We start from the raw sequence: 22243 nt of genomic DNA, 5'->3' as shown, positions 1-22243 counted from the left end.
TATGCTGTCATTTCTGCGGTATGTCGCGTGACAAGAGAGGCTTGCCACGACCGACGATGGTCATGTCGTTTGTTTTAAAGCGATTTCCTTTGCGACTTTCTCCGATTCTCGCCTTCGCACTACGGAACGCACTTTTCGTCCTCGCGCTAACCGTAAATAATTACCGGACGAAACGGCGGTTGAACTTTCGACAACGAGCTATGATTGAAAGTCTCGATATTACACTGAAGGCAAGCGAAAGTGATGGATTAGTATAAATGTACAGTTGATTATTTAAAAATTCATTCGGTTTGCGAGAAATGAATGGGACGAATGTGTTATAAATTTTTCATGATTTTTTTCAATTTTGACAAATAATATCTATACATGATTATATTATCTATATACATGAAGCTATATTATAAATGATGTCATGTTGCATTTACTTGACTAAAGAGAAATGATTTAAATAGAAAAAAAAATATGTATATATGTTTTTATAAATATAACGAAGATTAAAAGATTCTAGGCTTTTTAATTTAATTTATTAGTATAAAAAACTTTTGATATCTGCGCGCGGGATGATTTAAGAAACATGCCAAAGGATTATTAAAATCTTAAGAAATTAAGATATTATTTTCTAGAATTTTTAATTTGCATAATTGCATCAATTATATTTCATATTGTACAATGTACACGATTACACTGGAAAATTTTATGTTGCCAGCATATTGAATTGTTTCGGCCAGGGATGCGTGATACAATGCATCAATGCCTCGACCGAAACATAATTATTGCGAGCACTTTTTGCGGTGAAATCATCATTGCGACAGAAGTGTGAAAATTGTTAGGCAACAATGTGTGGGGGGATAGATGAGCCACCTATAAGGTGCCGAAACGCGTTTAGCATACGATGATATCGTCAAAGCGCGCCTCGAATGTCTTATTTCAACATTATTAATACGTTCATTACTCAACACAATAGGATTAGCTGACTTGGAAAGACGAGCACTATCGTATAACTGATAATAATCCTACTATATTAGATATAATTTAGAAAAAAAAAAAAAAAAAAAACAATAATGTGACCCTCGTCGACAATTTTTTTAAAATAAATTTAAAATGTAAAAAACACAGTTTGCGCCTATTTTCCACCACGATAATAAGCGAATTTTTTATTGGTATATAAAATCGTGTGATATAAAAATCGTTAATATAAAATGTAATAAAATAAGAATCCATATAAGTAGCTCTCCATAAAAAAAAACAATGAAAAAAAATGTAAAAATTTTTATTCCATATATTTATCCTGAAAGTTTTTTGCTGTTGCCTTTAATATATTTAATTATATTTAATTATTAATTTATAATTTTAGCATCAAAATAGAAATATCCGAGAAAATATTTTAAGCATATAATAAAAAATACTATTGTTAAAAAGCTTAGATAAACTCGAGTTAAAATTGCAATTTGCAACAGAGCAAAACACTTATGCTATTGTAGCATGCAATTTATTATCTACTTTTTACGTAATTATCTACTTCTTATTTTAATACATAGAATGTTACTAGTATAAAATAATACAAAATTGTTTTGACAACATAGTATATCTTTTGAAAAAAAGTTGTTTTTGCGTATTACAATAACACAACTCTTAATATTGCAAAAATATAATCGCACCAGTGTACAAGTATTAGTATCAGCACATATCATGTGCAACAATGAATGTTTATGATAAATGCATATATAATTAATTAATAATAATTAATTAAAATTGCATCTTCAAAAAAAAGGAAAGAATATGATACTAAGAATATTTTGATGTTTCTTCTACATTTAATATTTTTAATTCAACGTCTTAAGTTTTCCAACACCATCAATTTTTTTAGATGTATTATTTTTGATGTCCCGAAGGCAGAGAGAGAAAAATGGAGCGCCCTTTCGGGTTACTCCCGAATACGATTATCGCGTTCGCGAAGTGGAGGAGAATCCGCGAAGTGGAGGAACCAACCAATTGACCGACCGATTGTCGTCGCGAGACACGGCGCTTTAACACCGTTCTCTGCTCATGGTACAGGTAAAGAGACGGCGTAATACTACGGTGGGAGTCAGTTCTGTTATAGTAGGCCACAAGGCAGCAACTCTCATGCTTGGGCCTTGCTCGCAAACAACTCCGCTCTCTCTCTCCTCGTTTCTGTTCTGGCGCGCGTGAGGCGCGCTTCGAGTACCATCGCACCGTGAAAAATCGCATCGCGAGTTTATGCCGTTTCGAGAAATCGATTTCAGGCACGGTGATCTTATTAAAAAAAAAAAAAAGAAAAGAAAAGAACAGAGTCCGGAAGATTATTAATGTGCAAAATTGATAACTTTTTTGAGATTAGCCAGCGGCTGCCCCGGCAAGAGAACGTGAAACCTAGTGAAACCTATTCGTTCACGAGTGATCGCGTACCTGTGTCGCAAATATGTCAGGACGTTAGTAATAAGAACGAGTTTGCGCAAGCGACGAATTCGGAATCCGAGGTTCTTTCGAGGAGAAAGCGGACGGCTGATCGAGTATACTCGATGAATGTACGCCGCAACGCAGCTTTTCCTATTTCTTTCCTATTTAATCTCTTTTAACTGCAAAAAAAGAGGAAGATAAACAGAATGAAAAAATCATTCCAATTTTGCGATTTAATCTTATTACATTAATTGTTAATTAATTTCGGTTATCGGAAAATTGTCACGCAAACTTTCGAAAGAGTTCGTATCAATGGGACGATTTCTTAATATCAATGTATTAGAAAAGGCGAATAAAAAATTGATCTTGTAAGAAAAAGAGAAAATTATCTGGATCGTGAGGAAAATAAAGATTTATTCGGATCTCTTTCCTGCAAAAAAAGATAGAGCCTTTAGCTGTTCCTTGTTGATCTTTTCGCCGAATTGAGTAAGAACGCAAGCAGAAGACTAACTTGATGTCTTCGTATCAACCTGATGCGATCTACCGTGGCACGATGGATTTCTAACTGTCCATAATAATGATGGACTTTTAAAGAGGTTTCCGGGATTGTCCAGAGACGTGAGATGATCGGCAAACTTCTTCTGACTCTTTGGATATTACAATGGATCAGTTTTATCGGTAAGCAATATTTCAATTATAAGTATTATATACCTATAGAAAAAAAATATATATATATATTTTTTTTTTCAATTTTCTAGTCATTTATTGTCATTTATTTATATTATTTATATAAAAAATAATAATATTAAACGATAATCAAATGACATAAAAATTTATAAGATTTTTAAAAATAGCTATTATACAGATTAAATGTTTCAAAAATATTTATAAGATTGATTCACATGTACAACACGACAAAATAATCTTTTGCATGTTTGAATATATTTGTCTTTATGACAGGTCATTGCAGATTCAATGTGAATTAATATGTTTATAAAAAAATATTTTATCGTGTCAGGTCATATTATGTCGTTGTCGTGTAATACGAATCAACGTTTAAGGCCGTCTAATCTGCATAAGTGCCTTTTAAATGCCTTTTTTACGGCACGCATATATCTGTATATACAGGTTTTTCAAGTACGCATAGGTTTACGACCCAAATTTCCTTCTCGAAAACTAGAAATGCAGGTATTAATCCTTAAAATGTGTGTCAAGGATTACCATCCGCTTTATTAAAAACTCAATTTCGATAGATTCAGCGAGACATAAAAGTAAGTATTGAGTCAATATTCTGTGGCTAATATTTCTTTTACGAAAAATATTTAACACGTTTTGTGCAATTTTGTGCACATTGTACAAGAGAAAAAAAATTGTGTTTGTTAATAAATAGAACAATTATGTATAATTATCTAATCTCGGAAGAATTCTATGTTCTGGTATATTGTTCTAGTATATTGAAGAATTATTATAATATTAAACTCAGTCTTTAAAATAGAAAAATTAAAAATGATTATTTAAAAAAAAATAATAAATGTTCCGTGCAATTATGGTAAAAATAAATAAAAAAACAAGCAGAAAAACTTGATTTTATTTATACACATTGTCTCTATCTGTATATCCGACTAAATCGTTTAAATTAATTAGTATTAAATAAATGTTACTTGTTTTATTATTTTTTTATTGTCATCGTTATTAATTTCTAAAGATAATAACATATATAATGTGTAATTGTTTAATTTAAAGATTTTCCTTAAGCAATTGAAATACTTTGATAAATTCCTGCTATTTTTTGGTTGATACATTTGTGAAGTTTTTTTTTCATTGCGTTTATTTGTAAATTGTGCTTTTTAGAATCAACTAAAATAAAATTAGCAGCAAAGAGAGAGAGAGAGAGAGATTTCAAGTATAATGACGTGTAAAATTTCACGGACGCGTTGCCGCAAGAAGCGTTCAGAAAGGTTACTCCAACAGTAGTGAAAGCGACCCGTTCATGTACTAATATTATATGCACGCACGTGAGATACGTCAAAGATTAATGCAATGATCTCAGAAGGTCTCGCGCAATGATGTGATGTATACATGGATGGGCGCGACTGGATTTCCGACTTCATATCGGATAGTTTTTTTAATTTATTCTGATTTGAAATCAATTTACACTATTATTAAAATTTTAGAATATTTTGGATTCTACGGATATTTTTTTATTATGTTAGTTTTTATACGATAACAACGAATAATTATTATTCTTAATAAATATTATCAATAACCAATAATTCACAAAATTTATTCAGGAAATCATGAAAGTAATATACACGTAATCTATCTATATATCATGTAATCTATCAAAATATAATGAAAATTGTTCCTGATAAAATTTAATTTATAAATATTTATTTTAATTTCTCTGTAATATATTTTAAATCTTTTCTTCTTCTAAAATTTAACAATATATAAATAAAATTGTTCAATTTTTCTGTTTTTATCTGAACTGAGAATAAATACAATTTTGTTATTTTTGTTGTTTTTGTGAATTGTTAATTTTGTTAATGAAGGAACCAACAAAATTCCAACGTGTGATTTTTGCGATCTCTGTGAAAGCGTTTGCTTGTTATGACCGTGCTCGTAAAACTGCCGAATACTTTCGTCTGTTAGTTTATTTCGGTAAAATAATTTTAATCGCGATAATCATATGCACCTGTTTTACGCTCGTAAAAGCATAAAAATTATTGCGAAAAAAAAAAAAAAAACAAGAAAAGTGTTTCTTTTGACAGTAACAGATTTTTTTAGCAATTTCAAAAAGGTCTCGTTATAATTCTCGATTTATATATCTCAATTATGCTAAAAATGCCGAAATTACTGTGAAATGCGCGCGGAATTAATTAGCAACACTCTCTCTCTCTCCACTATTAATTATCCTTCTCGAATCATTTTTTGGTGAGATTAAATAAGTAACATTATATCTATAAACTTTTCGCGTTATTTGACATTATTTTTTTATACTCTTACATATTCAGGTAAAAATATTGCTGCATCATTTTGACTATTTATTTATTGATCGTAATCAGATTTTGCTGGTAACGAAATGTTGTTTTGAGAAGCTTGAATTCGTATGAATCATCTTTTCTTTTGATCCCGCCAGTCATAGCAGATTTAATCTTTTTCTTACAGAGCATGTAGCTTGCAGTCACCTTTCTCTAAGCAATTAATTTCCCCGTGTAACGCGAGAGAGGAAGATAGAGACAACCGACACGCTCGAGAGATTTTATCTCTCAAAGTCGAAGAGCACATCGTTCATTTTCAATTAGGTCGAGTTATTTCGCGCTATCCATTTATCTATCTATCGATAAATAATCGTCATTTCAATATATTAAGATAATGTCTTGCGGAAAATATAACTTTGCATTTATTGCCAAACCGGAATTAACATATGGAGTACCATAAACACAATGCGATAAATAAAGATTTTACATCGATGCTGATCAACATCATAATCTGTTACGCGCGATACTAATTTTGTGAATGACAGCATTAATGATGTCTTTACATATCATCAGAAAGTTTTGAATAAAAATAAAAATTATTCAATGGGATCGAAAGAGAAAGTTCTCCAAAAGCGTTGGCTCTTTCCATTTAGGTCGTAACGATCAGTGTGTACTGTGCATAACTAAATCGAAATGGCTTTTGAATAATTGAGCAAAGACTTGGTCAGCTACTACTATTCATCAGTAGCATCGACTTTGCATATTTACTCTCCTCTCTCTTCAAAATAAAATGACAAAATATATATCGAACACATTCATTGCGCTCTGCGCAATATCAAGATTAAAAATTACTTATCGTATATGTTGTTTGCTTCCATTTGCCAGAATGTTGTTGATATTCTAATCGATCTATGGCAATTGGGTCATTGTTCCACTTTATTCTGCCCATGAGGTTCCGCGGAAAGATCAAAGCAGAAAAAAGACAAAACAGCCAATAAATGAGCGATTGGTGTTGCAATGACGGGTTTGAGCATTCGTTCTGGTGTAAATTTTATCTTCGAGAGCCATCATCAATGGTCATTAACCCTCCGATGCCCCCATGGTTAAGAGTGAAAGGAGTGAAGTGGCCCACGTACATACAAACATATATACACATACAACAAAGACTGTTGCACAAACTCGTTGGCAAGCGTATACGATGCACTTTGAAATGGCACATGAGCATGTACTAGAAACAAATTTTGTGCAATAATAAACTTGCGCAAGTTATTACGTGCATATTCGGAGAAAATTTACAATTATTATTTTATAGATGATTTCATCGAATAATTTATTCATTAAAAGGAAAATTTATAATTGCAAGGCAAATATAAAAAAAAAATGATTTTTCCTCTTTTGGTTTTAATAAGCATTGTACATAAAAAATCAGGATGTATTTTTCAAAGATTAAGTGAAAAAACAAATTTCCTTATATCTCTTTATATTTTTTGTATTCCTTTATATAATCTATATATGATCTTCAGTAGGAAGGAAGGTTTCCGCGCACATATATGTGTGCCGCGGATATAACAAGGCTACGCAAAACGAGTGTTGATTTTCATATCACATGCAACTATCAATGATTATAAAATGATTTAAGGAAAGCGGATTACGTTTAAATAAATGGAAACTTCGAAGCGTCTGATTATCGAATCACCTGCATAATAGCAATTTTTTATCATCGCGTGAACTAGCTTTCTGCTATCGCGATCGCATTATATCGTATCGTTAATTCCTTTTTTCATAATTATGTTTAACGAGGCCCGAATTCCGGAAGACGCGTCGTGACGTTTTCGGTCCGTCGGTCGCTACGACACTGAAATCCGCGGAGGAACGAACGACGAAAGAAAAAGCGGCCAATTATTTCCAGTCTGTGCGCGATGTCTGTCCGTCACGTCGTCAAACGGAAACGGTTTGCTTGATGATGACAGTAGCCCCGATCGTAACACGATCCCAATTTCTTTGTCCCTCTCCGAGATGACATTGGATACATTGAGCAAGAGATTATGCGACAAGAGCGACACGAAGATGCGCTCTCGTGATGAAATATCGCGGTGAGCTCATTTCCAAAACACACACAAAAAAATCTCTCTTTTTTCGCAAGATACCGTAAAATTAGCTGAACACACTTAGCATGAACGCGAGCGGACAAGAACTCCAATCGCTAATTCGTACTTTCTATTTGATTGGCTTACTCGTACGAGCGTTATAAACGAAATAGCAGCATCTATCTGTTTTTCAAGTGTTGCAAATAAAATATTTGATTTATCGATACTTTCTTTACATGCCTTGGCATGGCACGTCGCATTTGTGTTTTGAAGAGGCTTGCAATATAAAATTTCTATAAATATATTACATATTTTATCGCTTCCTTCTTTTTCTATATAATAACATACTATAACTTATCGGACTATAAATTATCGCGCCTATTTTTCATCTGTCCAAACATTCAAATTTCTAATTTCTAATTAATGAAGAAGAGACGATGTCATATTCGCAATAATGTCATGTTTATTTGTTAAAAAAACATGCAGTAATCTGTGTATGTATGTTTGTAAAGTCGAGAAATTCTAGAGTCGATGTTGGATTCCGGTACTTTCTCCGGTACACAATATTCATTTTCTTTTTCTACTCTCGTCACGAATCCTCTTTATCCGCGCCTAATGACTTTGAGGTTTCTTAAATAATTCTTAAACAATTATGATTCTTAATTATTAAAATATTGAAGGTGCGATTTTCTTCCTATGTACAATAAAATATTTTTAATTTCATTTTTTTATTTCTTTTTTATTAAGACATATATTTGCATAAATATCAATCCCTGATAATAAGTATAATAAATATTATGTCATAATAAAAATTAAAAGAAAATGAAGTTATTAAATAGCAAATGTTAAGTAACAAGGTTTTAATAAAATTTAATAAAATAAGTAATTTGCGATTTTATTAATTTCAAGAAACTTCCTTTGAAAGATGTCAGCTTAATTTGTTTGCCGGAAGAGAACGTCTGATTTCTCACAGATTATAGTTGAGAATTTGATTACAATTTGGCATATATATTTTTGAGAAGAAAGAAATAAAAGACAGATAAAAGTGCTTATAAATGTGCGCGCAAACTCTTACATTACTTATGTAAATTAGGAAAAAGTGAACACCGTAATAAACGATCATGCCTGATCGATGATGACTTTATCTCGGTTTTATGTTTCTCTTCTCTCAAAATATTCTTTTCGTCCCGAAAGTTAACGAGCCTTAATAACAGAAGCCGAAAATTTCAATTTCTTTTGGAATTCTTTTTCACGTAACTTACGGCTTATTTGGGTTTCTAAAAAAAGATTCATTCTCAGACTGAAATGTTATGCATGTTATGAATTGATTAAATGGATTTGATTTTTTTTTGAAGAATGTCGCTTATTTGAGTTGCCGGAAATTATAACATCGACAACTCGGCATTTATCGGAGCACGTAGAAAGCGATCGTGCGCGAAGTTTCGATCGCGAGCATAAACGAGACTTCGTACCATTATTTAAATGTTAAACATCCAATTTCCGCTATGTCCCAGTTTCGTCCCAGTTTTCTCCCGCTGCTTTTCTCGCACGCCGATTGCATTATAATCGACGATTACGATGGCATCGATGGAGACCTTGAGAAAAGATTTACTATACTTATATTCTCGCCCACTCTCGGTGAAATACGAAAGGCGCAGTTATAAAAAACAGTGACTTTCATTGATGATTATCGTTTATCGTACTGACGCGGCTACACTTTCTGCGCGATTCTTATGGAAATATCAGATTGTTGTCTGTCTGCCGTCTACTGTGAGATCATTTATCAGTATTCAAATGATCCTACGGTTAAACGAAGCGTTCTCATCGTTTCTCTTTCCTTACGATTCAATTACTGTATAATTTGAAGTGATTGTTTGTTGCCAGATTTTGTTCAAATAATATAATGAAGATGAAGGATTAAAATTTTCGTAGCCACATTGAAATAAATATTTTTATTTGGGAAAAAGAACTATGTGTTACCTCTCTCTTTTCTTTAAATCTCAAATATCTTGTAAGCATGAGATATCAATTAAACACAGATACGGTGATTTAGTTAGCTTCGGTTGGATTTGCTTCATAACCTGCGGTTTGTAAAGTTTCTTCTTATTACAAAAACATAAATGTGTGTCAAGATCGATAATTTTTAATTGACTTGATCTCCTCTACCATTCAGACACAAGTTTAAAGTTCAAAGTCGTCTATGTACAATGTGTGTGTGTGTGTGCTTCTATATCCCAAAAAAATCAGACCTTACTCGATAGCAGATAATGTGTGTGGCCTCTTCTGTTAGCGTGTGAATAATAAAGTCTACTAATAGCCAAACGTAATCGGGACATTTGCATGCACATATACGGCTTGCATTGTGTTCATAAAGCGCATCGCATCAAAACTTTGATAACGGTACTTTAACGTAACAGTACACCAAAGCATTATATGGTCCATAGTGGTTTGTATTATAACATCCTTTTTATTGTCGTTCTATTTTCTTATATAATTTACTTCTGTAAGCATCTCCTAATGTAGCTATAAACGAGAATAAAAAAATTTGAACATTTTTCTTCTCTTATCCCGCATAATGTGTAAAATCATATCGCATATCTTTTCAATTTTAGGACTATCATTAGCCATTCGTGACGCTTAAAAGCTTTTAGAATACAAAAATTCTTCTCACGTTACACTTCTCATCAGTAATTAAAAGTTAGAGTATACTATCGCCAAAGAGAAATCGAACACAAATTACTGAAAGATCAAGGTCTCTAGATACCGGTAGATGAGATTGTCTTTTAAAAAGTAGGCACAAAGTCGAATTGAAACCAGAAATAAATAAATTTGATGTCGAAACGACTTATGTATATTTCAACAAGAATGTATCTATGTGTGCGGCAAATCGGCATGACGATCCCATTCCGCCAGACATTCTGTCAGATGCATACAGTATCGGCGTAACGCGAAGGTGTCGGGCTCGTATACCTCGAGTTCACTCACCTTGAGCCACCTGGAAACTGTGTCACCAGCCGATTTTGAGATCACTTACCCAGTCTCGACCCTCTTCCTCCTCCTCCTCTTGTTCTTTTTCTCGACCTCCTCCCAGTTCTCTCGAGTTCTCACGCCGGCTGAGCGGAGCGAAAAGACAGGCTTGACAATCATTATTCATCTCCGGCGCGGAAAGGAACGCGCGGAAACGCGCGAAAAATTCCTCGATGACAGGAATTATATACATAGTACTCTGTATTGAGAATGAGATCACACGACGCAAGATTACGATCACGGCCTGGATCGCGTGTATAGAATGTGAATTCACCGATATGTAATTATTCATGTCATGAATCGTTAAGCATTTGAATCACGTCATTCCCATCAATTATTCGATGGATTATCATTCTCATCTAACTATTCACTGGTTTTGTAACATAGTTGTCTTACACTTGCGTATGTAATATGATACATTCATAATGACATATTTAATTTTGAGTCGATCTTCTCTCGATAATCGCTTTATTTATAATTAGCGATCGAGAATGAAAAATGACTTAAGTATTTAGAAAGAAAATAAATGACGAAATCAAACTTGTCGATATATGATATTTATCACATACATGATAACAAACTATTCATATGTCAAAAATGTAAATAACATATCAGAAAATTATGAAACGTCGTGAATTCAAGAAATTTCTACAAAATGCGACCGACGTCGAAAGGCGAATCGTATGACACATCACGCTTTCTAAGATGACGATCGACGGTGTGTCGAAATGATCAATGAATCGTATGATCGTGAGTCACCTTCTTCACGATGCTCTCTGACATTACGCTACTTTTCGGACGCAACTAGTTCACGCGACGAAATTGTATTGATCAGCTGATTTCCGGGGTGGTTACAACGAATATGGACTCGCGTGCAAGTGTAGATTTTTCGTTGTCGCGCTTGCTAGTAAAAGCTATCAAAGGAATTCTTCTGGTCCCGTTCTAAAGAGCCACGGCCTCTCCGACGTACCGTTAACTCTGCTCCTCTTTGGCGATGTGATCCCCGTCGTTCATCTAACCCGTCTCTCCCCAATTAGGAACGTTCGAACGAATCGCGAATTAGCCGCTATCGATCTATTACGAAGAAACGGTCTCGCTCGCCAGATGCTCGACGAGTTAAACTTCCGTTACAATGAAATTCCATTGGACCAGATGTAAGGTGTCGTTATACTTTGTAGACTAACCGTAGACTGTAACTTGTAAAACATGAAAAAAAAAAAAAAAACATTTACACACATGCTCCTCTTATAATTAGTCTAGTCTTGGGTCAGTTTCATTAAAGGGAAAGGCGATGAATCTGGGTCATCTTGTACACACGACACCTTTCTATGAAATGGTATCGCTGATAAGATTTCACATAGCGCTTGAATGCCGAATTTTATTATGAGATAATTCCTCTCTTGCTCAACAATGAGATGTGATAATTTGTATTTTTGTTCGTATTTGCTCAATTAGAAAAAGATTAATTAACAATGTTGCGCAAGTAAGAATATATATCCCGTCTTTATCCTAATCCTATATATTTATCTTATCCTTAACACAATCACTCCAATAAACGGACGAAAAAATAATTCATTATAAGTGACGAAGAAGCGAAAAAAGCGCGTATTATCGAACGGTTCTGTAAGAATAACTTACGTACCGTAAGGCAATTACCATAAATCGTGCGCTGAATATATATCAGGTAAACTTAACGATCGATCTTTATTAAATTGCTGATCTCTCTGAAATGAACTTTGTTATGATCGAAAGCTTAATTTTCTAATCTTCGATCGTATCTTTACCGATAGATTTTCTTTGTAGATAATCGAGAAATTAATCGAGACAATTTCCGCGTGCGTTTTTTTTTCTACATACGAAGCGATAACAGATAATTAAGGGTTGCGTCATCGATTGCGAAAGTGAGCAATCTGAAACATAATCGCACAACAGTACGATTTGTATAATATAAAATGTGATATAAATATACTTTTTTTATTATATTTTGCAATGAATGAAATATTATCCAAAAATGCAAATGTATACAATATTTGAGAAATTATATTGGCATAGAATGATATGTAGTTCGAGATAAATAAGTCATTCATTTCAGAATTAAACGCAAACTGTAAACTATACCGACATAAATAAAGATGAAACAATTTGCTCTTCTCGTAAACATGTTATGCAATTATGCCGTAGACATCTCTTCTTCTCCCTATCTGTGGTATCGGGGTGATTTCTCTTTTTCACCGCTTGTTTTGCGAAGCGAACAAAAAGTCGAGAGACACGCTCGCCTAAGTCATTATCGCACGATGGTCGATACTCTCTTCCGACCGAGAGATCCCCCGGAGGCCTTTCCGATTTTCCTTTTGCCAATTTCTCCCGTGCAATCCGATAGACTAGTCTGGCGGCATCGAAGACCCGGCGCTGATTCCTTTGCTCCTTTTCAATCTTCGTGAAACGGGTATCTCGATCAGCCTTGATTTTGTTTTCATGAGTCATAATCATAATAAGAACGTGCGTCAATTAGTCTCATTAACTCTTAACATTTCCATAACTTCATTAAGCGGCTCCCACAGCTTCTTCATTGAATGCAATACACTCGACTTAGAGATTCTCGACTTCCGTTGCTACTTTTTCCTTCCACTCCGAAGACAACATCGGTCAGATCTGGGTCGTAAGTTCAGGATATACTGACGACTTCTTGGCCCGCAAAGAGACGGACAAGTCAAGAGAGACATGTCAAGCGTTTGAGATGATAAAAGACAACGGTAGAAAATGATCCAATCTGCGGTTTACATATCCGGAAGGTATATGACTTTGTAATTGAGACGCCAATTAAAATTTTGCTAAAGTCATATCCTCTTGAACTTAAGCGAAGAATACAACTTAGTTTGCCGCAGAGATCCGTTATCTTTAATCGCTGGAATTAATGGAAAAGTATGCATGCCACGACATTCTTCGTCGAAGAAAAATCGACCCCAAGTTGGCCACAGAGTCTGTCATTAAAAAATAATGTGGCAGAAGTGGGACAATCTGTATGTGACGTGACGTGACATAAAATTCGCGCGCAGTCATTACAAATGTATCGTCCGAGATCATGCGATAATAGTTAAGTGTCACCACTTTCTAGCTCAGTCTCAGCGGTCTACGCGATAATCTACTTTTTATCTATTTTATGTTAATGCAAAATATATCGAGAGAAAATCATAAGTCACTTACGACACTTAAATAATCATTACAATTAAAGGAGGTAAACATAGTAGTTTCGCGTCTCCCCCCGGAATCTATAGATTAAAATCGATTTCGAAAGATGCAAGTAGTAATTTCCATCGCTGCGGCTGTCGCTAAATATAAAATTATCGCGCGATTGCGTAGATATATTTGCGTAATATTATATGTGCAGAGAATTTCCGAAGTCATTCTAAATGATTACAGTAGTAACTTTGTTGAAAAAAAAAAAGTTAATTGCAAAGTTAAATGAGATGAACATTCTGTACAAAATTTACACGCAAAAATGCATATCTATAATAGCTGTTTCAATCGCTTCGAAGCATATAATATGAATCACTCCAAAATAACTATAAAATATAATTTTTTAACGATAATATACAGCTGATATATCGTTAAAATATGTAAATCTATGCACATATAGATTAAAAAATATTACAACATTTCGATTTCCACTTTTTGAGAAAATTTAATATTTGATGAAAATATTAAATGGAAATTATTAATATTGTGGCTTGCATGTTTTTTGATATATTATATTTATTTTTGACATTATAGAATTTTTAGCATTTTTTAGAGTCAATATCGAAGAATTTTTTGTTCTCTTTCTATATAAGATATAAAGTTTCTATATAACAATCCTGTCATCGTGCAATATTACGACACCAAGCTATTATTACGTAACAGCAAGATACATTCTACATTCGTAGAGAAAATTTATTATTATTACACATTAATGATGTGTGTACTTCAAGATATTTGAATTTACAATCGCGCTGACAGCTCCAACTTTCTCACGAGGTCTTAATGATAGGCGTCTATTATCACCAATGATGTACCATCATTTAGCGATTAACCGTCTTCCGCGTTAACGTTTCTAGTGGCATCAAGTCGTTACGTGTAAAACATGAGAAACATGTAAATTATCGCATTTAAGTACATTTGCGCAATGATTTTAATGAGATGTCGCACACTTTGCGCTGTCCGTCAGTTGCAATCCTTTCTCGATCGTTTTTATATAAATCGTGCGCAAAAAAAATTTTTATATCTGTGACAGACGTTTAACATTGGTGGAAAACGCCTATCTTACAATGATTTTAATAAAAGAAACTGTTCATTCACAATACTTGCAGTTTATTCTCTTAACTGGAATCAGTGGATTATCACTGATGTATATAATGGCTTTAATGTGTAAGTATATTCAATATTACAAATATAATGTTAAAAATAGTAAAATCTCATCAAGAATTAGTGATTGATTCTTCAATGAAACCTTATCCATTATCAATGAAACATAAGAGGAAAGAACAAAGTGTGAGTGTTTTCATTGAAAATCAATCAAAAAATACTCACTGATTTTAACATCTTGTTAGTGCTTTAATCAGTGATATTTTTGCTGATTCAGTTTAAGAGAATACTCCTTTGATTTTATTAATTATTTTGCAATATTTCTTTCCCTTTTTTCTATTACTTTTTTCGCCGAAATTTAATAATTATTTAATTTTCGGATTCTAACTGAATTCCAAGAGATCGATAACATTAATAGCAAATCATCGATATAGTCTAAAAACGGGAAAGCTTATAAGTTTATCAAGAATAAAATATTGGCATATCGCGTTCCAGTAGTTGCTATTCAGGTGTTAGGCTAATAACGATAGCGGCCACAAACCATTGACCAGGGAAGCCGTTACTATTTTCATTGACCGAAATGCTCTTCAACCAGCACGTGTTTAGAATTCATAGAAAAATTCATTTGGAACTCATAACTCTGCTCCTTTTAAAGTTTAATTTGTCATAAACTATTAACTTTTAATAGAAAATAAATGGCAACTTCCTTAATGATTTCTCTATTCAAGTATTTGCAAAATGTTAGGAAACTAAATTTATTAGAATAACACATAATGCAGAATAAAATACCTTAGTTACTGCGTACATCTATATGCATTACATGATTACATCATCTCATAATGTAATATAATAATTTTGTAGCGGGACAGTTCGCGTCCTTAGACGACAGCGCGGACGAAAAGAACGACGCGGAAATTTTTCGCGCAGTCGTCGAATCAATGAGGCAATGGAAGCTTCACAAGATGTTCCATCACAGAAAGAAGAGAGAAGTGTCTAAGGTATGTTACGAGGATATCGGTTGTTTTGAGGATACCGGGCCTTTCAGTTATCTGGAAATGCTACCGTCACCGCCGAAGGAGGTCGGAACTAGGTAAAAAGAAAAATACAATATCTACTTAGTAAATCCGCGAAAAAAATGTGTTTATGTGCTGATGGAAATCTCATTAGAGAAGAGAATTATATTCTTATATTATCTATTAGGTTTTGATATTATTCGTAAGAATCTACTATTGCAAAAAAAAAAAATATATATATATATATATCAAACATAAAATATTTTTATTTTTAGTAGGCAATCAGAGAGAGTTTATTGTATAATTTTATAAAGTATATTTAATGGCTTTTGGTAGATTCCTCATATACGGAACTAGAAGGGCAAGATCGATCCCTATGGAAGTGCCTGCTGACGATATAAATGACAATACACATCGTGCCATAGATCCCACTCTACCCACGATAATAATCGTGCATGGATTCGGAAGTCATTGCCAGCACTTGTGGGTATATGATATGAGATCAGCGTTAATGAGCATTCACGACTGCAATATAGGTACTTACGCGTAAAAACTTATAATGTTAAGTAACAAAATTTGCAAAAACTCTAACATTATATCTATATTCATCACACAGAGAATCCTAGTAAAAAATATTACATCCGTATTTTATTAAATCGCTTCTAATACGACAATTTAGTATTTATTAAATTTATTCTTTTTTAATAGTAATAATTAATCGTAACAACGTTGACATTAAATAGTTTACGTAATTATATTATTTGTACGCAATAGGATTCAACTATAATTTGATAGACCAACTGATATTTACTTTTTCTTTCTTAAAATCATGTACATAATAACCGAATATAATCTCGGTCTTATTTCAAATAATTACTCTGCCCTTTTTGATATATACATATGTATACGTAATATAATAATACTTTTCTAGTTTGTGTGGATTGGGGTCCTGGTAGCGCTGTACCCAATTATGTGAGGGCAGCGGCCAATACAAGACTGGTGGGTCGACAATTGGCAAAATTAATTCGCAACTTAAATGTGCCGTTGGAAAAGGTGCATTTGATAGGATTTAGTTTGGGCGCTCATGTTGCGGGATTCGCCGGTGCTGAGCTAGGGAATGTGTCTAGAATAACAGGTACGTCAAAAAATTCTATCCAAAAATATATTTCTTATTCCTATTCTATTTTTCAGATAAAATTATTATGAAAGATTTATTATTATTGTAGAGATATTGTAGAATTTAGCTAAATACTGAAAAATAAAAAAATTAGTTTCTTATGTAAACACACGAATGTACATATAGAAAATTATGTTTTTGATGTGAATTGCAATAGCAATCAATTTTTCAGGTGTTACGTAATTTTTTTATTATATAAAAATTTAATAAATTTAAATAAATATTTTTCAATTGCCTTAAAAAAATAATAGACAATAACTGTAAAAATTCGCGTATTTGAACTTCATGTAATGAACTTTTTATTTGGTGCAGTTTATGGTGCCGCGTGCAATCTGTTCTGTATATAGCGCATTTACGACAGTTGTTTTCTATTACGGTATTGTCACTTAAGTTCACGTGGTATTTGTCGGTACTTGCGTCGCGCAGTTAAAACGTCGACTAGGATTTTCACGCGAATTTTTTACGCGCTTAGTATTTCGACGATCGAGCATTAACTCGCGCGTATAATCGATTATTCGAGAGTAACTGTGACAAGGTCCCGCTAAATAACTATTTCGAAGCGTTCAAATGCTCATTGCATTCCGCCTCTTACCTCGATAGTTCGACACGCGTCGGTGCCTTTTGATCGAATACCGCAACTGGCTTCCACGACGAATTGATCGCGCGTTTTTACTATGTGGACACACGTAATTGAATTTCGACGATGATGAAATGGGTGTTTTCTTTTTAAAACCTCTGAGATTATCAGACCAAAGAATATTCTTCCAATATTTCTTTCTTTTTCAATGCTATCTCGCGTAAGATGAGAAATAATTATTTTCGTAATTTATGACTACTTTTATGGTGAGTGATACTTTTTTATGTTTAATTGTATATTTTTTATGATTTCTCTAAACGAAATTTTTATTGAAATTTTTCGAAAAACAAGTATTTTGTTCAAACTTATGACTTATCAAAGCAAACGATCCTTTTTTGCGTTTTTCATCCCGACTTCATACGTTCACCGATGCGAGAATGAGTTTAACAAATGGTAGTTGGTCATGTTAAGTAAAAGTAGATCCAATCTATGTGCAATAACCTGTAGACTTATAAGAGCAACCGGTTAATATTTTTACAGTATATACATGTTTATCGCATTACATAATTCGATACGTATGTATAATGCTAATAATTTTATAAAAATAAAACTTTCTTCCTAAATTTGACATTAATTTTTTCTTAGAAAATTTTTTAAAAGGGTATTATTTCTCGTCAAATTATATCAATATTTTTTAAAATTTTTGTAATTATTATCTCTTAAGTTTAATTTAGAGAAGGCTCTTATATAAATTTAACTTGTAGCTGAAGTTTTATGCAAATTTTATGCACGATATGATTATTGCATGTTCTTGCATGCAAATAGGATTAGATCCTGCAGGACCACTTTTCGAGTCGCAGGATCCGAGGGTTCGTCTGGATGCGACGGATGCAAATTTCGTAGATGTTATTCACAGCAACGGCGAGCAGCTCATCTTGGGCGGGCTTGGTTCTTGGCAGCCCATGGGCGACGTGGATTATTATCCGAATGGCGGAAAAGTGCAAAGTGGATGCTCAAACATCTTCCTTGGCGCTGTTTCTGACATCATCTGGTGTAAGAATTTCTTGCGATATTTCGCCATAGATTTTTTTTTCATATAGAATATTATTATTTTTTCTTTATGTACACTCTCGTAATATTACATTTTTATCCTGTTTTGTTACACTAATCTTCAATTTTTTTTATGATGCATTATTTCATGACGCTATTCCTCAGATGTATTGCATTAAAAAAAATTAAAAGCCTTTTTAAAAAGATTAATTGATTTTTCATAATGATCATTTTAGCGAGCGCGGTCGAAGGAAAATCGCTGTGCAATCATCGACGAGCATATAAGTTTTTCACCGATTCCGTTAGCCCGAAATGCCAATTTCCGGCCTTTTCCTGCAATGAGGGCTATGAAGGCCTGTTGAAGGGCGAATGTTTTCCCTGCACCAAGAACAGCATGAATCGATCATGCGGCAACATGGGTTATTATAGCAACGAATCATCCGCCAGAGGAAAGCTATACTTGATGACCCGAGAAGAAGAGCCCTTTTGTGCTCATCAGTATCAGATCAAGGTATATAACAGTCGCAACGAAAGGTCTGTCAAGAGCTACGGCAAGCTTCAGGTGAGCGCTAGAAGTCTTTCCGCAATGATAGCGAGATTAATTCGATTCTTTCTCTTGCAAATTTTTAACATATTTACAATGTATCATCTATGCAATTTTAAATTAAAATTTATAATTATTTTATCTTTGTTACTAACGATCTTTATGAATCTTTAAACGCCTTTTATTAAATAAATAGCTGAAGAATAATATACGTAAATTTTGAAGACAAGATTTCTTCGTTATTTTTCAGGTCATGCTTGTTGGAAAAGACTCTTACAACGACACGTTCGCAATGACCCGCAAGGATGAAGAACTTTTGGTAGGATCCATTTTACAGAAAATCGTTGTGCCACATCCTGCGGTCATTAATATTGAAGCAATCGAAGTAAGTTATGTCTTTGATTAAATGTGCGACACAGTTTTTTGGTTCTCTTTTTATAAACAAATATTGCAAATTATAAAACGTTCTTTAATAATATATTAAAATGGATTGTTGAATTAAATTTTAATATTTCGTATTTTTTTAGAATAATTCAAATTAAATTACGTTCTTATTATTATAAATCGGAATGTAAATTTTATAATGTAAAACATAAAGCTCCCAAAAAAGAGCGTATTTAGTTTTACATTATCTAACTATAATAAATTATATTTTTTGATTTATATATAAAAATAACTTAATTATTTTATCAAGATCAAGTACACGGCATATAGCGGCTGGATATCGTCTGGCTTAGTCTCTTGGACCATCGACAAGGTGGCTATTATTGACAGTTTCGGCAAGACTCTATCGATTTGTAAGAAGGGCTTGATCCTGGAATCTGATCGTCCAATCTATCTCCCCCTTTACCCCGGCGAATGCAACATTCCTTTGGACACTGACAATTCCACCGTGCCCTCGATATTGCCGCTCGAACGTGTAGCGATTGAGGAGAAACAGCAGCAGCCGGGCAGCATAGGACCTTTCACGAAAGAGCAGAATTATGAAACAAAGGATTCCGGATACTCTGTAGAGATTCTTTCGATGGACAGAATGGCACAGAGAAAAAATCTCGGTCCGTTTACAAAGGAACAGAATCTACGCGTTGTCGAGGTCGAGACGATGTCCTTCACAGAGGATGCGGAGAAGCGGCGCAATATCGCGAGTCCGTGGACTATGCTAGACATATCGAATGACGGTGATTCGAATTCATTAGAGAACGCTGATTTAGAACACGGACGAAGCTTCTCTGGCGCCAACCTGATTTATCACACTTCGATGGTGCAGCGTGCCGCTGAGACTAACATCACCTCTTCCACCACCAGCAGCACCACGACTACTACGGAGTTCCTGCCGGAGATTAGGGAACCGGTACTACGTCCGAGTAAGAAGGAAACCGGCCGGTCGCTGAAATTGCCGGAGATTATGGAACCGATCCTGCATCCGCGCGCCACTAGACAGAACACGCGAAACGAAGCGGTGTTGCAACAGTACGATAGTCAGCATGATGAGATACAGGAAACATCGTCCACCTCCACCAGGTCGTTCACCGTGCAATTCTTGCCCGAAAGAATTGCGAACATCCTAGCGCAGGCCGAACGATACGCTCGGCAGACCATACTGCCTTTCATCTCACAGTATACGCCGAGTTTCATGACTGGGATACGATCTCACGAAGAGCCCAAATATTTTCCCTTTCTTGGTGACATAACGCAACCGAAGAATATCGATACTTCCATCGAGATCGACAAGACAATCGATCAGCAACAGAATAGTGATCAACTCTCTCGAAGAGGCATCAACTATAAATCCGGCGAGCCTTCGTTCAGCCTTGTCGAAGATAGGAGGCGTCACGAGGAATCCAAGTCGAGGTCGCAAATGGAGAACGGCGAAAACGTAAGTAACGAGTATAGCGTGTTGAAAGCCGAAGCGCCGCCGGTGATAGTCGAGGCTGTGTATCCGGAGAAAGTAGCGGACGCTAATTTCACCGATCCATCGGAGACGAGAGCGACCGAGATTCGTCGCGAGGACGGTGATTGGCGGCCGATCGATGAGTCTGCGATCTCCTCGAAAAAAATTCCATCGCGAAGAGACTCGAATGTCTCGCGTTCGTTGGACTGGTCGATGAGCCATAGCCGTGACTGGACTTTCTCGGTGGACGCGAATTCAAAAGCCAATGTCAAACTTGACGACGATTGGATACCGATCACATTCAAAAATAACGCTGAAGAGTCGACGACTGCGCGAGGAACAACGTTAAATGAAGAAACAGCGAAGGAAAGTGATGCCATCGATAATTCGCGGAAATCTATCCAAGATATAATGTCTAACGAGACCACGACTGTCGCGAGCACATACGAGAGAAAATTTATACCTCTGCTTGATTTCGAGGAGACGACTAGTAGTTTGTTCTCGTCGACGAATTCCAACGATATTCCGGAGCCCACGACAATTGCTTCGCACATTCAGAAAATTCCAAGACACAAAACAAGTCTGAAGAGTGTCAAGATGATGACGAAATCCACGATGATGTTCCCGTACGTGTACGAGCGAAGAAATGATCCTAGGACGAGATATATACCGCTGATCCCGGAAGAAGATATGGGCAAGCCTTATCCGTACATGGAAAGAGATCGTTAATATTATATAAGCGATGCAAACTCATTGAAAAATAAAACTCGAAAGATTTTTCAATGACAAAAGTTCGCAAAAAATGGGTTTTTCAGTTTATCTTCTAACGTGTTATTTGATATTATTCCGATAATTTCTTGTTTCTTTTCGATAAATTAAATAATTTTGCATTAATTTTATTAAATTGTTCCGTCATTGCTTATTATATAAATAAGAATATAACCATAAAAAATTTAAGAGCTTGCTGGCGCTCATCGAAGAACGAAAAATTATTTTTGGCGTTATTTTAATCAGATGAGAATATTCGCATGTATAATATTTCTATAGTATCTTTTAAAATGAATACCATGCGTTGCTTCTTTGTGAACAGAATCGTGAATGCATGCTGTTATTTTCAAATAAAATAAGTAGATTTTG

General features: G+C 34.4%; 1 protein-coding gene across 1 annotated transcript; it reads left to right on the top strand.

Annotated features, from left to right (window-relative positions):
• Positions 1 to 2129: 2129 nt before the first annotated feature.
• On the top strand, positions 2130 to 22243 carry LOC126852518 (uncharacterized). The gene is made up of 8 exons (XM_050597386.1): positions 2130 to 3096; positions 15716 to 15944; positions 16204 to 16403; positions 16799 to 17002; positions 18447 to 18674; positions 18908 to 19233; positions 19466 to 19600; positions 19910 to 22243. The coding sequence occupies exons 1-8, from the start codon at positions 3042 to 3044 to the stop codon at positions 21833 to 21835; spliced, it is 3303 nt and encodes a 1100-aa protein (XP_050453343.1). The 5' UTR covers positions 2130 to 3041; the 3' UTR covers positions 21836 to 22243.

Source organism: Cataglyphis hispanica, chromosome 10 (genome assembly GCF_021464435.1).
Source record: "Cataglyphis hispanica isolate Lineage 1 chromosome 10, ULB_Chis1_1.0, whole genome shotgun sequence".
NCBI lineage: Eukaryota > Metazoa > Arthropoda > Insecta > Hymenoptera > Formicidae > Cataglyphis > Cataglyphis hispanica.
Note: the sequence above shows the minus strand (reverse complement) of the source record. Positions and strands in the feature narration are given on the sequence as shown.

Excerpts from the sequence above, each read along its gene's own strand:
- LOC126852518 (XM_050597386.1), top strand. The coding sequence starts at position 3,042 with ATGATCGGCAAACTTCTTCTGACTCTTTGGATATTACAATGGATCAGT. Across the intron at positions 16,404-16,798 it reads CATTCACGACTGCAATATAG|TTTGTGTGGATTGGGGTCCT; the intron begins GTACTTACGCGT and ends ATACTTTTCTAG. Across the intron at positions 18,675-18,907 it reads TGTTTCTGACATCATCTGGT|CGAGCGCGGTCGAAGGAAAA; the intron begins GTAAGAATTTCT and ends TGATCATTTTAG.